Raw genomic sequence first — 17,850 nt, 5'->3', positions numbered from 1 at the left:
TTTATGTATTAAAAACAATATACTATCATTATTTAATCCTTTCTAGACTCGTCTATGGGGTCGCACAGAGTCAGACACGACTGAAGCGACTTAGCAGCAGCAGCAGCAGACTTGTGAAAGTGAACATCTATTTGTTTTATTAAACAACTATATTTTCTCCTCAAAAGATGATCTGTTCATGAGTTTTATCACCTATAATTTCCTATAATAAGGAAAAAAAACACATCCATTTCCTATAATAAGCTTCCAACTCTACTCTCCCGCTGGCTACCATTAAAAGGATCAAAGACACATCACATTACACCCAAGTCATCATGTCAGAAATTTTAAGCAGCTCCACACTGCCCCCTACCTCACAGTTCTTCAGAGTTTGCTATGAGCTTAGCCTGAAACCTTCAAATCTAGTTTCATCACATTACACTCCTATTTCTTACATTTTAAAGCAACATGTAAGACAAAAGAGACCAAAAAAAAAAAAAAGCACAGATGAAATATTTAATAAATCTGCATGCAAGCTGTCACATTTGACTTTTTTACCTTGCCATAGCAGAGATTTTCCACCCATCTTAAATGTACACAAACACAACAGTGGTCTTGCTCACCTTTGTTGACCACACTGCATCACTTGTAATCAACCCTTTTTCTTCATCACCTTCAGTTCTGCTTCCTGATTTGCCACTTGAGGTACTTGATGCCTCCTTTGAGTAAGCAAAAGGGTCTGAGTTTTTTTGCTGGATTCTTCCTCCTCTGGCCCGATAATCAGCTAGCATTCTCCCCAAGCTCTGGCTGTCCCCCAGGTGCTCAGCAATTCTGGTGCTCACGAGCTCATGTGAGGGCAGGACTTGAATGGACTTGGCCTGAACACTTCCATTCATGCCCTGAAGGCCAGAGAGATCCCTAAGCATCTGTTTCTTCCGCCTGCTCTCCATTTCCTTGAACTCCTTATTGAGGAGAGGAGACCAGTAAACCTGCTCTGCAAAATAATCTCGGGTAGAGCATCTCATGCCCTTGTCAGTTAAAAGGAAGGGCTCCCGGAATGTGATGACTGGTGAGATACAGAGGATCACATCTTTCAACTCTTGCTTAAAGGTCAAAGAATCAGTCTTCCGTTTATCTTCAGAAGAGGTAACTTCCTCGGTAACATACAGGCCGGTGTCATCCTGCAGAGGGTCTCTAAAGGCTCTCATCTGGCTTGCGGGATCCGGAAGCTCCTCTTTTTGCTGCAAAGCCTCTGGCTGCTCACTGCCTATGGCATCCTGTTGGTCATCCACATGGAGCGGAAGCAATGACTCTGGTACTGATGGAAAGAGAGCGCAGGGGGCACCCACCGGGCAAGCTGCTGGGGCATGCTCTTGAGGCTTCAAAGAGGCAACATCCTGTGGCACACTCTTATTTTCCTGGTCACCCTTCTCAAACAGAATCCTTGATTCTAGCAAACTGCCATCATCAGAAGGCAGAAAGTCTGGGGGGAAGTCAGGCTCCCGGGGGAGGGGACTTCCGCTGAATGGCTCCTGTGAAGCCCCTTCATCCTCCTGTCCCTCAATCAGAGAATGGAAGGAAGGGTTTTGCGTTAATGTAGGAGGCATAGCAAATTCATCCATAAGAAAGGAGATTTCTAGTTGAGAATGATAAGCTACACAGATCATAAATATTAAGATCTCCTTAACTCGAGCCAGCTCATAATCAGAGCCTCCTCTAAGCTTGATTGTACAGCCCAGGTGCTGTGGACAGCCTTCAAAAAACATCAGTGTCTTGGTTTGTTCTACAAATAAACAAACACAAGGTTAAAAAGGTTTAGGTGGCAATCCAGAAGTCCAGACAGAATTAGTTCATTATCTTAACGTCTACCAGACAAAAACTCTTAAGTAGGACTATTTGTATGCTAATAGCCATTTCCTACTATTAATATATCAACATCGTCGTTCTGATGATTTCTTCATTTCCTCAGGTCCCCCCTTTCAGGTAAATCTACACTAAAGGTCACTCACCATTAGGCAACTGAAACATCTGCATGTAAAATTTGTGACAGGTGCCCAGGTGGGGTTTGGTAAGCAGCTGGTCCATTGACATCACCAAATCACCTTGGGTCATGCGGCTAACTCGTTCTAAAACTTGCTAGAACACAGAACAACATCATATTACAAAATTAAAGAAGAATAAAATTTTAGTACATTTTATATGGAAAAATAATAGAAACATTTGAAAATGCCCTCACCAAAAAAAATAGAAAATGCCCTATTTTCTTTCAAGATGAATTTCCTTGATTTTAGTAATTATATGACTTTTACTGATTCTAGATAAGTCTACACTTAGCAATCAATATGTGCTTACTAAAATAAACCATACTCACATTAATAACATCAAGACATTTAAGCATTATTCACTGGCACAAGACACTGATTCAGGGGTGGTGGGTGGGGAATTTCCACAACTGACCTCTATACTAAAGGAGGTAATTTTTCAAGAGAGAGAAAATTTTCTGCTTTGTATGATTTCCCAAACAAAATGACGCCTCCACAAAGACTACTTAATAACTAATGTCAACTACACCTATGGTTTGGTAGACACTTATAATGAGTGTTACATAACTCATTATGTATGAGTGCTACATTAATTATACTTTCTTCGAGCCTGAGATCCTCCAGTGTTAAATAAGGAAAGCGCTGCCGTGCCTGTGCTTTCAATATATATAGTACAGCTAAGAAATAAACAATCAAAGAACACTGTATATCTACCACACATGCATATAAACTTACAAGCTGTCATTTTTATAAATAATAGAAAAATAAGAACACTCACTGATTTTACATTAATGACCAAAGTAATGCCGTGTTCCAGCAACATATCCTGTGCAATTCGAGATACCGTTTTCTCAACCAGAACCAGTGTGGGTCGAACATCAACTATTCGCTGAACATAATTCTTTAGGAATTCCCTTTCCTAAGTAAGATAAATAAAAAACATTGTATGTGGTACAAATCAAGATCTAGATATGTAAAAATACTAGGGCAGTGTGACTAGTAACATCAAAGTAAGTTTTCTTCATCCACAAACCACTACTAATAAAAGTTTCCTACTAAGTAAACATTGTACTGACGTGTTAACTCATTTTTCAGGTCCTCAATCTCAGGTAAAAATTGGCTAAATATCACTTACCACTGTGTAAGCAAATTAATTCAAACACAACCAAGAATACTGTTTATCATTCTAAACTGCTGACTATGCTAGAAAGTTTCAGGAGAAACTTTATTCTCCAACTCACTAATTTTTCTTTGAAGGACTTTGAGTTCTTAATAACTTGTAATAAAAGCCAAGAATCCAATTAGCTAGCTCTTGAAGCTTAAAAAATCAAAAAATTCTCACAGCTTCCCAAATGAAAGCAACTAAGTATTTTTAATATAATTATGGATTTCCCCTTTTACATTCTGAAACTAACCAGAATATCTCTTCTTTCAAGGTATTTGAATAAATAACTAACAGACACTATTTCAACTACTTCCTAATTTCTATCTCCCAACAGATAATATTCTACTTAGAACAGTGGTAGTTACAAATTAAAACGATGTTTAATACAATTTCATGACAAAGGCTTACTCTCAAAGCAAATGAATGTTGTAAATAACAACTAAGAGTTTAAAAAATATAATTAGTTAATTGCTTTATAAAATCTCTGGACTCAGGAGACAATGGAAGGTGGGGACACAACTGTCACTTCTGCTCCAAATGCCCAGTGTTTTCTGAGTCAATTCTGTATTCATGGTCAGAGCCGCCAGCAATGGATGAGCCTATTCCCTGCAATGAACTTGCCCTGTTGTATTTCTTTTCACCTTTCTCTGTCTTACTGATAGAAACTGGACATTCTCAAATTCTCCATTAACAAAAAGAATTTTTTTTTTCCCATTTTAAAATTTTCTTAATTTTTATTTACTTATTTTTGGTTGCTGCACAAGGGCTTTCTGTAGTTGCGGGTGCTACTCTAGTTGCAGTCCATGGGGCTTCTCATTGCAGTGGTTTGTCTTGTTGCACAGCAAAAGGCTCTAGGGCGCGCGGGCTTCGGCAGTTGTGTTACATGGGCTCTAGAGTGCAGGCTCAGTAGCTGTGGCCAACGAGCTGAGCTGCTCTGCAGCATGTGTAATCTTCCAGACCAGCATTGGCAGGCGGATTCTCAACAGTGCACTGGACCACCAGGAAAGTCCCAACAAAATGAAATTTTTTTCCCTGAAATGTGTTAATTTCCTACTCTGCTTATTAAATTGCAATTTAATGACATCTTAGATTATTTTATTTGTGCAGCTTCAATAAAGAAGAACTAAAATTAATTTTAAGTTTCTGGCCTCCAATATAGGGATAGCAAACACATTTCCTCACAGTTCCAGCTCCAGTCAACTATTATGATTGTACATGAAACATCTTGCTAAAATTGGGGCTTGGACCAGGCTCAGCAAGGAACGAGTATCAGGAGGCAGGCCAGGAAGACAGAATGGAGCAGGGGTAGAACAACAGACCTCTGGGGCAGACCCTGTAAAGACAGTATGATGCCCAGCCTAATTTTATCCTTGCCCTTTTTTTCTCATTCTCCTTTTGTACTAGCTACCTTTCAGCTTCCTCTTTGACTGGTCATGCCACGATGAGTTCCCCCACTCCAAGCAAAGGGCGGGGGGAGGTGTTAAATCAACTGACATTTTCTGTCAATTCAAACTAAAAACCTGAATAGGTCAGGACTTAAAGATATAACAAACTATGTTCTGAAGCACTGATGACCAAGATGCTTTGTTGCTGTTATTCAGTTGCTCAATCGACTTTTTGAGACCCCGTGAACTGCAACACGCCAGGCTTCCCTATCCTTCACTATCTCCCAAAGTTTTCTCAAACTCACATCCACTGAGTCAGTGATGCCATCCAACCATCTCATCCTCTGACGTCCCCTTCTCCTCCCGCCTTCAATCTTTCCCAGCATCAGGGTATTTTCAAATGAGTCAATTCTTCGCATGAGGTGGCCAAAGTATTGGAGTTTCAGCTTCAGCATCAGTCTTTCCAATGAATATTCAGGACTGATTTCCTTGAGGATTGACCGGTTTGATTTCCTTGCTGTCCAAGGGACTCTCAAGAGTCTTCTCCAACACCACAGTTGAAAAGCATCAGTTCTTCAGTGCTCAGCCTTCTTTATGGTCCAACTTTCACATCAGTACATGACTACTGGAAAAACCACAGCTTCGAGTATATGGACCTTTGTCGGCATAGTGAGGTCTCTGCTTTTTAATATGCTGTCTAGGTCTGGAGCAAGCATCTTAATTTCATGGCTGTAGTCACTGTCTGCAGTAATCCTGGAGCAAAAATAAAGTCACTGTTTGTCACTGTTCCACTGTTTCCCCATCTATTTGTCATAAACTGACAGGACTGGATGCCATGATCTTAGCTCCTTGAATGTTGAGTTTTAAGCCAGCTTTTTCACTCTCCTGTTTCACTTTCATCAAAAGGCTCTTTAGTTCCTCTTTGCTTTCTATCCTAAGAGTGGTGCCATCTGCATATCTGAAGTTATTGATATTTCTCCCTGCAATCTTGATTCCAGCTTGTGCTTCATCCAGCCTGGCATTAAACATCTTCTTCTATCTTAAAGCTTCTTTTCAGATTATGGATTTACTCAGACATCCAATTGTGCGGTAGTTTGAATGTTCTTTGGCATTGCCCTTCTTTGGGATTAGAATGAAACTGACCTTCTCTAGTCCTGTGGCCACTGCTGAGTTATCCAAATTTATCAGCATATGGAGTGAAGCACTTTAACAGCACCATCTTAATATAATTATACAAGTTACAATTAACAAGTTATATTAATTAAATCATGTTTATTAATATACATTTGCCCAGAGCATATGTGTCCAACATGAAGACTTCAGTCTATTAACCTGGTCATAAAAGGGGTGTTACAGTGGATAAATATAAGGACAACTTTTTGGTAACTAAATACAATTTTACACATTTTAACATCTCTGCAATCAGGATGCATCTTGCAAACCATGTGGTTATGATCTAAGTCTGTAAGTCTTCCACTGACACCGGTGAGATCACGAAAATTCCCAGCATCAAAGTAACTCTGTTTTCCACAAACCATAACTGTGTTTCTTCTGATTCCTCATTTCAGTTCTCACTGAAAAGTCATAGTAAATCAGAGCTAGAAGGAATGGCATAAATCTGGTTGAAACCCCTCATTTTTACTGATACCTAGCTGAATTCTGAACAGGAAACAGTCCCAGTTAACAGAGTTCATTAAGCAACAGAGCATGGTGCCTTTCACCACAGTTAAGTTTTTTCTGTGTCTATGAATTGAGAACAAAAGTTTCCCTGGTGGCTCAGTGGACCACAGTTAAGTTTTTTCTGTGTCTATGCATTGAGAACAAAAGTTTCCCTGGTGGCTCAGTGGTATAGAATCCGCCTACCAATGCAAGAGACATGAGTTCGATCCCGGATCCGGGAAGATCCCACATGCCTTGAAGCAACTAAGCCTGTACGCCACAACTACTGAGGCTGTGCTACAGAGCCCAAGAGCTGCAATTACTAAAGCTACGCAACCTAGAGTCCGTGCTCCATGACAAGAGAAGCTGCCACAATGAGAAGCCTGTGCACCATACCTAGAGAGTCACCCCCACTCACCACAACTACAGAAAAGTCCATGCAGCAAGCAAGACCCAGCACAGCCAGATAAATTAATTTTTTTCTAAAAAGTGACTACTCCTATCACTTGCAAAAATGTGCTCATGAATTTCCAAGTAATGCTTTTCCTAAATGTTTCTGGAACCGAATATTAAGTGTTTCTGCTATAATAGGAAAAACACATTTCTGAAAACCTCCCATTCTGAACAACTGCAAATTAATTAATAGCATTTATGGGAGAAAAGAAGTTGGGGCAGACAACCTATGCAACTTCATATCAAGAGCACTAATAAAAATAATAAGTGGTACTTTGACAGAGAACTTGGACAGCCCAGCCAAGCAGCTCAGCCTAGCTGGAGGTGGCCTCAAGGGAAATTTTAAATGTACAAAATCACCTGCGACAGTACAACTGGAAATGGAGCTCCAAGCAATGAGTGCCCAAAAGCCATCCAGGACCAGGGGCTGGGTCTCCCTGGGTAGAGGGCTCTTTCAGCAGGAGCTCATTTCTAATCTCTTAAAATGGAGCTAAAGGGCTGTATAGGAACTGAGCCGAGGCTGTTCTTCCTTCCAGCTGAGGGCTATAATCCTACTAAAGCTATTCTGGGTCCTCACTTAAGAAAAACCACACAGAAATGGACACAACTTCCATCTGACATCACTCCCTTTTACTAACTGTATGTAAGACACTTGGTGTTCTAGAAACATGCAGTAGAACGGTCTGTACTAAAAAACAGGTGTTACCGCTGGGAACCTGATTAAGTTAGACAAATCCTTAAAGTAAGTTCATGACCCCAGTGGGAAGAAAAAACAGGATTTGGATTTTCACCTTTTTTTCAACTATTCCCCAAAAGTCACATGTTGCCATTAACACTTTGCAACTAAAAACAGTGACAAAGGCTTTGGTAAGCTTCTAAAGTATGATACAGAAGAATGTCTTCTATAATACATTTTTTAATGAAACAAGAGCAATGAAGTTTGCCTATCAAATTTAACCAGCTGCAAGAAAGTATAAGAGATGGCAAGTATCTCAGTATACAAACATTCCTCCAGATTATGGTTTCAGTAAGGAGTTCTTACCTGAAGCACAATAGGATCAATGCAAGTAAATTTGGTTTCTTCTCTGTAGAGATATTCAATGGAACACTTCAGCAGAAGAATTTTGGGGTTTTTAATAGAAGAATTCATCTAAAATATAAATGAACAGTTTGCTAAAACTTTGAAAGTTTGCAATTTATAGACCTCCTTTAATCACAACTCTAAGTTCATACTGGTCATAATTCCTCTTAAATAGATTCTCTCATTATATTCAGATTAAAATACTCTCATTTATTTTGTGCCATTCTTTTTTTTTTTTCAAAACAAATAATTAAAGCCATGCAAAGTTCTTTAAAAACTGGCTTCTTTTTCACTAATGCTATTTTACCCAATTTTCTATACTCTTAACTATCTTTTTTTAAATCTCTAATGTTTTCAAGAAAAGATATCACACCCTCGATAGGAGGAAGAGGGACTTAAAAAATAGGCTACTTGATAAACTCCCAGAGATCAGCAATTCTAAAAGCAGAATTTAACTTTTCTAAGATTCAAGAAAAGTAGAGGAGGGAGAAAGGAATTAAAACATCTGCTGAACATATTTTTGATGGAATAAATTTCCAACAGGCTTAAACTCGCAAGCCAAACTGGGAAACAAGAAGTTAACAACAGAAAATCTTAAAGCACATCCAGAAGCAGAGACTCAAACAATATACCCTCACCACACAACTAAAGCCACAGGCAGAGGAGCCTGCATCCTGCAACAGAAGTTTCCATCTGACCAAACTTATTAGGTTCAAACTAGTAAATGCGCCTGAAAACAGTGATTCATCAGCTGGGAAACTACATTCACAGGGCTTTTTTAGTAACTACAAATTAAAGACTCTCTCTAAACATGGTCATTGGGCCAGACAGTCATTCACGCATATGTGACCACCACACCCACATAACCGTTTTTAATTCTGGAGATGAGCACAACATACCTACCTCTGAATTCAACAAACATCATTTAATCTGACTTAAAGTACTACTTTGATGGGTACAGTGCTGTTTTAATAAGACTCTATGTAGAAATATGGACTTCAGATCATTGCTATGAAATAATATCAAATTCAAACATAATTTTATTTATCTATGGTCACTAATACTTTTCAGGACGTTTAATACCTTATAAAAAATATATTATTATTCTCAGCTTAGATAAGAGTCAAAACAGACTGTAGTTTATCGATTCAGTTGCTCAAGCTTGAAATTTGCCTGAGCTCTCACTGTAACCAAACCAGTAGTACCAGAGATGAGGCCAGGTGTCTCTATTTTTAACACATTCTCTTAGTGATTCTGAAGCACAGCAAGGTTTGAGAACACTCTTACAGATCATCGGTTTCTCTAAAAGTGAGAACCAGTAAACAAATAAACAACACTGGAAACACCCAGAGTGACTCCATTAAAAAGTCCCACCCAAATGCAAATTGGCGCAGCCACTATGGAAAGCAGTACGGAGTTTCCTTAAAAAAATAAAAACAGAGCTACCGTATCATCCTGCAATTGCACTCCTGGGCAGACATCCAGAGAGAAACTCCAATTTGAAAAAATACACACACCCCAATGCTCACAGAAGCACTATTTACAATAGGCAAGACACAGAAGCCATCTAAATGTCCATCCACAGATGAATGGATAAAGATGTAGTAAATACACACACACACACACACACACACACACACACAGGAATACTGCTGCTGCTGCTGCTGCTAAGTCACTTCAGTCGTGTCCGACTCTGTGCGACCCCATAGACGGCAGCCCACCAGGCTCCCCCATCCCTGGGATTCTCCAGGCAAGAACACTGGAGTGGGTTGCCATTTCCTTCTCCAATGCATGAAAGTGAAAAGTGAAAGTGAAGTCGCTCAGTCGTGTCCGACTCTTCGCGACCCCATGGACTGCAGCCTACCAGGCTCCTCCGTCCATGGGATTTTCCAGGCATGAGTACTGGAGTGGGGTGCCAACAGAAATACTACTCCGCCATAAAAAGAATGAAATCATGACATTTATAGCAATAAGGATGGACCTAGAGATTATCATGCTAAGCAAGTCAAAGACAAGTATCATATGATTTCACTTATATGTGGGATCTAAAATATGATAAAAATGAGCTTCTTTAAAACAGAAACAGATTCACAGGCATAGAAAACAAACTTATGGTTACCACAGAGGAAAGTGCAGTGTGGGGGGCAGAGATAAATTAGGAGTTTGGAAATGGCAGCCACTGTGTATAAAACAGATAAACAATAAGATCCTACAGTACTGCACAGGGAACTATATTCAATATCTTGTAATAAACTTAATGGAAAAAATGAAAAAGAATATGTATATATGCATATACCTATAACTGAATCACTTTGCTGTATACCAGAAACACACTATTAATTAACTATACTTCATTAAAATAAAATTTCATTTAATTAAAAAGTAGTCCCACCCTTCCTCTACCCACCCCCCCATTCTCACTCCCCTAAAACTACTAAATGAGAATTTCTAAGGTTTGAGCTTAGGAATCTACACTTTTAATAAGGTCCTGATACACATTACATTTGCTAACCAGCAGCCTTCAGAATAAAGTGAGAGACAAAGCCCTCATCTGCTTCCTCCAGCCTCATTTCCTGCCAGTTCCTATCTGGCTCCTTAGGATCTCAGACTTTCCTTAGTACAAGGGGTTATTTACCCTTCTCTCTGTGCTGGTGCTAGAAAGAGGCCTCACGGCTGAAGGTACAGAGAAAGATACAGAATTCCAGTCGTAATTCTGTGTTCAGCCCTATGAGGAAGAACAGTTTTAAAATGGTAGGCCTCTGGAAGAATTCTGGTCTGTTAGAAAATCTTTTATCCCTGAGATGTGGCAGGGTCAAGGGAGAAATGACACCAGCGTCCTCTCAGCCTGTTGACTGAGAAGCCTTCTTCTGTCTGATGAGTTCTCACTGTCCAAGTCCCTGTCATCATCAGCTCTGGGAGACTCTTCCCTGAACCCCCAAATTTTACTGCTAGTCACTCCTCCCTGTCCAATCTCCTTTTCCTCCATGGTGAGGGCACACAGTCATAGTTTGCTGAACTTCAACGTTGAACTGAATCACATTACCTTTTTATGTGCAATATTCTTGGTGCAAACAAATCCATTGACAACCACAGAATCAAACTTCTTTCCACCTGGGATCTAATGAAACAATTAAGAAAACAATACAATTCCATATACATCTTTAGAATGCAGTCAAATGAATTCTATAAGTATTTATTTCCACTTTTTATTTTCACTATTATGTAACCAAATAAGAACAAAAAGTTCTAGGATGCATTTCTTCCTTTCAACCAATAATTAATGGTGCCTTCCTACAATCATCAACTCTCTAACATACTATCTGGTACTCTAAAATACCCATTTGACCAAACAAATTAATGCCAGATGTCAATTAAAACCACTATTAAGTTAAACACCATAGGCAAAAAATATAGGCAAAACTCCACTACTCTCTAAATAAAAAACAATTTACCCACTGCTTTTCCTCAGAACAGTAACAGCCATGACTACTCTCTAAATAAAACAATTAGCCCCTGCTTTTCCTCAGAACAGTAACAGCCGTGTGTGAAAAGAGGCCTTCTTATAGATGACACATCAAGAAGAAGAAGTAGGAAAGTTCGGGTTTCCTACTCATTGCAAGCCCAACTTAGCCCCACCCCCACTCATCTCTCACTTCCTAAGAGTGGCTTTTATGACCTGTAAAGTGCACTGCTACAAAATAGGACAGAAAAACTTCCCTCTCCTCACCGAGCATCCTTCCTGGTAACGACCCTTTCAGATTACCATTAAGAGACAAATTACTAGTGGGCCCATCTCATGAACGCCAAACAGGAGGAAAACATTGGCAGAGCTCACTTTTTTGATGTGGACAAACTGGCGGATATCCATGTCATCATCCCGGTTCTTGACGTCAGGTCGGACTGTCTGAACAACCTGGCAGACCAGGGATACGATGATGTCCCTCCAAGACGTTGACAGTGACTCACTATGGAGCAACTGTTGGAGCAGCGCCATCATGTGGTTATGATTAGCTGAACTACAAAAATGTTACAGGAAAGACATTTGCACAGTTAATACTGCCAGAGACAACAGCTCTGAAGATGCAACACAGTCTACAAAGAAATCAGCACATGACTTAATGGCTTACAGGTAAGATCTTCTTGGTAATTTTATTCTTTCAGCATATCTGCACCTTAATGCTTTTGCATATAAAGAAAATCTGTGAATATCTTCAATTAAGATAACCCATTTAAGGGACGTTCAAGAGGGAAGAGATATATGCATACTTGTAGCTGACTCATGATGTTGTACAGCAGAAACTAACACAACACTATAAAGCAATTATCTTCCAATTAAAAAATTGAAAAATAAATAAAACAAAGTCTATGGGTTTGATAAAAAAAAAATGCCCTATTTAATTCAATTAAATTTTAACACATAAAAAACAACGGGGATAGACAAGCACAACTAGGACTCTCTGCTTTATTAGAAGTTTCACCAGAACAGGCTTCATTTCCTAAGTAATGTTAGCATGTTTGACTTTATAAGGAAGAACTATACAAATGCCTATCAAGTCACTTAAGGTTAGAAAAATGGAGAATTAAAATGAATAAGCTCACTGCCTTACAGCAACCTCTCCATAGCTTGTTTCTCTCCATTCTCCTCCCTCAGCAGCTCCAGGTTGTTATGATGCCAGCCCAAAGGTGTGAAAGGCAGTTCTTTGGATTTTTCCTCAACTCGACGGTTAAATAAGGATTCTAAGTGTAAAATAAGAAATTATATTCATTGTCAAGTTTTATACCATCTACTCAGAGATTTAGAAATCACCAACTTATCTTTTTAAAATTTTTAAGTTAGCCGATTCAAATTATTGATGTAAAAAAAGCAAGGACATGTTTAAATTCATAGATAAAAAAATTAAGTCTGAGTTAGATCGTCAACATTCTCAACAGCCAAAATCAGAGACAGAAGTGTTAAGAGTAAATTTACATAAGCAACCAGGGCTCTCAAAAAAGTAACTATAAATACGGATTTTGAAAAGCAAATGAAATGAGATTTGTTTACAGTCTTTTTATTTATCTGGGAATATTAAAAAAGAGAGGTGGTTAACTTTCCCTATAAAATCACAAACTGAACACTGCATTCAACAAATATCAGAATGCAAGGAGAACTTGTGATAGTGTGGGTGCTGAGAAAAGCTCAGCTTTGCTTCGTCTGAACCAGGATATGACAGTCTAGAAAGTCTACTCAAACAATCCTTTCAGTGTTTCTTTTTCAATACTATAACAAAAAAGGCTTTCTTCTTAATTGGCAAAACTTTTACAAGTCAGACCAAAAAATTAACTGTGAAGAAATCAAAACATGGTAAATAGTAATTTATATAAAATTTTGTAAATGATCAAAACAAAAAAAAATAGGTAATACTAAATGCTTTGCAAAAAAGATGCTCACTAAATAACTTTTGAAACTGTGATTGAATAAATGGAAAGAAAAGAGGTAAAAATTCTCTAGTCTTTTCCCTCTTAAACTGAACAAATGACAAAAAACCTTCAACTAAACAGTCCAGCAGCCTCCAGAGTAAAGCCAGTGTCCATGACAAGTGAGGTACAAGAACAGCACATTTCAATTATGTAAAACCCTTGGTCTATAAACATCTGGTTGAACCAGACGCTTGAAGGTGAATTTAGAAACACTAAGTTGTGACACTATCTGTCAGCAGCTGCCCTTGTACCAGCTCGCCCTCTTTTATGTGAAACCCTCCCATTATCTGAGGCCTAAGCTGTAGCATGTTATGGACCAAATAAGTGTGTCTTCACTCCACAGCAAGCTAAGTAGGGATGGGGTTAGGAAACGTTTGTATTCTTCTGTACTTCCTTTCATCCCCAAGGAAATGATAAGCAAAATTAGTTCTTTATTTCCTTCAGTCCACTTGTCCAAATCCAGAGAGCAAGCAGCATCCTCAATTAGATGAGATCTGCCTATGGCTTTTTGATAAGCTTGACAATCACTTGATGATATGTCTATCAATACTTAATACTATATTCGTGATACAGAAAAGTATATTCGTGATATAGAAAAGCCTTTAAATGAATAAAATTCAAAATCTAGGCAAAGACTTTTAAACAATTATTTTTCACATCAGAGACCTCTCAAACTAAGTCCAAGTTTATATTTTTGGTTCTCAGCAGTCTCAAGGCTACTACACATATTGAAAAACTGTGTTCCTATGGTACTAAAACAATATAATGTATTGTCAGTACTCACTCAGTGCCGATCAGTATCCTGGGCCCACAGTATATCTCCATGAACAAGAAACATCATCCCATGTATAGCTTTTGATAAAATTACCTTTGATGAAGGCGTCACTTATTGATAGCTGTTGTCCTCCATTGTCAGAAATCAAATACTCTGCATGCCAGGGAGAGAACAGAGAGAGGAGGAAGGAAAGGACAGGCCTATGACTATAACAGGCTAGCATAATTATACAGAAAACACACCCACACACAAAGTATTACTCACACTAAACCCGTCACAGCCAAGTCACGGAAACTTTAGGCTAAAATATCGATTTATAACTTGTTCTGCACACTTCATACTAAACTTGATAGACTTAATAACTCAACAGAGCCATGAGACAGCAATGACAGATAATCTTTTTAACAGATCATTTTTCCCTTATCAAATCTGAACTGCTTTATGAAAACTGAGGTCTGTCACAGATTTGCATGACAAGCCTAAAAAGTTACACTCTTTTTCTCATCCATAGCCATATTATGTAACAAATAATGAGTTCAGATAGAAAACACACTGCATAAAAAAAATATAAGGTGGGGTTTTTTGAATTTCAAAATATAAGCTATAAAACAAATTAATACAAAAATGATAATGGAAGAGAATTAAGATATAACTTATCAGGATTATATTAGTTTTTAATTTGAGTTTTAATGTTTCAAAAATTCTAACCAAACACTTCCAAATAGTTGCTAAAAGATAACTTCTGAACACACTCTGAATGTGTTCTTTCAAAACTTTTAGAATATTAAATATTACAAGTGAAACTTATTCTTTACTTTCGCATGACCTTTCCTCTAGGTCTGTGACCAAGCACAGCTCAAATGAGGTTCTTTCTACCGTGCAAATTTAACCACAATGCATTTTAAGTCTTTAAGGTAAAGGTGATCCACAAAATTCTTTTCAAGTAGATCTCATTTATAAACAAAAGGGCTTCAAAAGCCAATACACTCATCCTTCAAAACAAAAAAGCAGAGAGAAAAAAATTTAGCAAGTTCAAGTGTGCCATGCCAAATACAATATAATCAAGTATGTGGACCAGTGAAAACAGATATTATACTTTATTTCTACACCTCCCTCACAGAAATTAATAATGCCAATGCCTGTTTATCCAACTAATATACAGAGGCTTTAGAAGCTTTACTCTTCAGTCTAAAGGATATATATGTGTGTGTGTATATATATATATAAAATTTCAGAAGCAATGGATTTTCCCCATTTTATTATGAAAAAACTTTAAACATACAGGAAACCCTATATATCCTCCACCGAGATTGAACAATTGTTAATGACTTGCCATATCTGATTTCTCTGTGTGCTTTTTTCCCAGACCATTTGAAGTTACACGTATCATGACATTTTACCACTAATACTTCAGCATGCATCTCTTAAAAAAATAAGAACATTCGTCTCTAGAACCATAATATTTACACACTTAAGAAAACTGACAATTTCTTTAATCATCATATTAGTCCATATTCAAGTTTATGTTTCCAAAATGCTTTAATAAATTTTTTTCCCCTCAAACCTGGATCCATTAAGGTTCATACATTACAGTCTCTTCATTTTCTCTTAATCTAAAGTAGACCTTCTATCTTTTTCTTTCTCCTGATATTGAATTTTGAAAGAACTCAGGCCAAATGTCACATTCTGGATTAGACGGATTGTCTCCTCATGGTGCTGTTTAACTTGCTCTTATATCCCCATGTTTCCCTGTAAATGTGGAGTTAGGTCTAGGGGTTTGAGGAAGTCATGCTTTTCATTTTCTTTTCTAAGTACTACTTGCTAACTTTCCAAGAACAGTTCAGAATCCTGCTTCCAACACATAATAAAATATATTTTAACTGCATAACTCTCCATAACAAATAGTGAGAAATTAATCAAACCAGAAGATCACAGTCAGTTTTACAAGTTTCTGAAAATGAGTTAGCTTATGTAATACAAAAAACATGAGCATCTTTTTAAGCATAGATACTTAAACAAATGTTAAAAATTCATATTTCCTCAGTGTTAAAAGCTAGAGAATGATCCCTAAGAAAAGATTTAACAATTTTAGTAACCATTAATTTTAATGGAAAGGTAAGAATCACCCATTCTCATTTGTATTTAAGAGAAATGAAAACCAGACGCAGGGGAAATCTACTATTCTTTCATTTTCTGAACTAGATCATTCTGATGACTTTATTCTCTGGTAACCAGTGTTCCTCTTAATTACAATGTAGAAAAAAACAATTTATTATGTCTCAACTTCACAAAATAGAAAAAAAAATAATTCTTGTTATTATGCTAAAAGCTAACGAGAGAGAAGTGTGAAAGCCAGAAACATTTACTAAGGGGTAAAAGTCCTCAAATTACAGGCTCTCTGAAATCAATACTAAGAAAAAAGGTAATTATTCTGGTATGTGTGTGTATACACATATACGGGCTTCCCTGGTGGCTCAGATAGTAAAGAATCCACCTGCAACGCAGGACACCTGGGTTCAATCTGGAATATTACTCAGCCATGAAAAAGGAATGAAATCTTGCTATTTGTGAAAACATAGGTTCACCTAGAGAGTATTATGCTATGTGTAATAAGTCAGAGAAATACAAATACTGTATGATTTCCCTTATATGTGGAGTCTAAAAACAAAACAAATGAATAAACAAAACAGAAATAGAGTTATAGATACAGAGACCAAACAAGTGGTTGCCAGAGAGGAGGAGAGTGGAAGAAGGGAAGAAATAGGTGAGGGAGATGAAAGGGTACAAACTTACAGTTGCAAAATAACTAAGTCATGGGTATGAAATGTATCATGTGGGGAATATATTCAGTAACTGTAGTATCTTTATATGGTGACATATTGTACTGAACTGGCAATCATTTCAAAATGTATAGAAAGATGGAATCACTGTTGATCAATTATACTTCAAAAACAAACTCAGAAAAAGAGATAAGATTGGTGGTTACTAGAGGGAGGGCATGGGGGAAGGGGAACTGGATGAAGGCAGTGAAGAGGTACCAACTTTCAATACCAGGGACGTAATGTATAACACAATAATCAACACAAGTATATATCATATGTGAAAATTTTTAACAGTAAATTCTACGAGTTCTCACCATAAAGAAAAAATTTTTTTCTATTTCTTTAATCTTGTATCTATGTGAGATGATCGATGTTCACTAAACTTATATTGTGATGAAGAAGTGAAGTTATTCAGTTGTGTCTGACTCTTTGCGACCCCAAGGACTGTTGCCTACAAGGCTCCTCTGTCCATGGAATTTTCCAGGCAAGAGTACTGGAGTCGGTTGCCATTTCCTTCTTCAGGGGATCTTCCCGAGCCAGGGATCGAACTCGGGTTGCCCACATTGCAGGCAGACACTTTACCGTTTGAGCCATACTGTACATCTTAAAATTATATACTGCTTTTTTGTCTATTATATCTCAATAAAACTAGAAGGGGGGGAAAATAACAACAACAACCAGGCACTCCATCTCCTCAGTATCTTGGATTTCACTTCTTCTTAGCAGTGAGTGTTCTTTCTTATCTTGACAGAAGTTTAAAAAAAAAAAGCTTCAGTTAATATTATATCAACTTCCCCAAATAACTGACCTAACTTTTCTTTCTTTGCATCACCATTTTAAAAATCTTTTCCAAGATATCCTTGACATTCCCTACAGTCTTCAGTACAGTCTGGACTTCTGCTAACCTGCCACTTTTTTAAAAGCACTGACCCCTCTTTCAGACTGATCCTCATATGAAGGCTCTCACGATTTTTGTAGAAAAAAAAATTTTTTTAAAGGTTGAGGTCAGAAAATTGCCAGTGGAGTTGT

The 17,850-nt window shown here is 37.8% G+C and overlaps 1 protein-coding gene across 15 annotated transcripts in view; it reads right to left on the bottom strand.

Annotated features, from left to right (window-relative positions):
• Positions 1–17,850, bottom strand: part of PIKFYVE (phosphoinositide kinase, FYVE-type zinc finger containing) — an 82,187-nt gene that overhangs the window by 31,999 nt on the left and 32,338 nt on the right. For 13 of the 15 annotated variants that reach the window (XM_025278133.3, XM_025278131.3, XM_025278129.3 and 10 more), the window contains 8 exons: positions 14,093–14,152; positions 12,372–12,501; positions 11,600–11,780; positions 10,808–10,882; positions 7,726–7,833; positions 2,800–2,940; positions 1,989–2,115; positions 603–1,762 (listed from right to left, as the gene is read on the bottom strand). In XM_025278133.3, the coding sequence (XP_025133918.1) occupies positions 603–1,762; positions 1,989–2,115; positions 2,800–2,940; positions 7,726–7,833; positions 10,808–10,882; positions 11,600–11,780; positions 12,372–12,501; positions 14,093–14,152 (1,982 nt within the window). Of the gene's footprint in view, positions 1–602; positions 1,763–1,988; positions 2,116–2,799; positions 2,941–7,725; positions 7,834–10,807; positions 10,883–11,599; positions 11,781–12,371; positions 12,502–14,092; positions 14,153–16,653; positions 17,565–17,850 lie in introns of those variants that run through there. The other 2 variants (XM_044937709.2, XM_044937710.2) reach the window with 2 other exon arrangements.

Source organism: Bubalus bubalis, chromosome 2 (assembly GCF_019923935.1).
Source record: "Bubalus bubalis isolate 160015118507 breed Murrah chromosome 2, NDDB_SH_1, whole genome shotgun sequence".
Classification (NCBI taxonomy): domain Eukaryota; kingdom Metazoa; phylum Chordata; class Mammalia; order Artiodactyla; family Bovidae; genus Bubalus; species Bubalus bubalis.
This window is presented reverse-complemented; position numbering and strand designations above follow the sequence as displayed.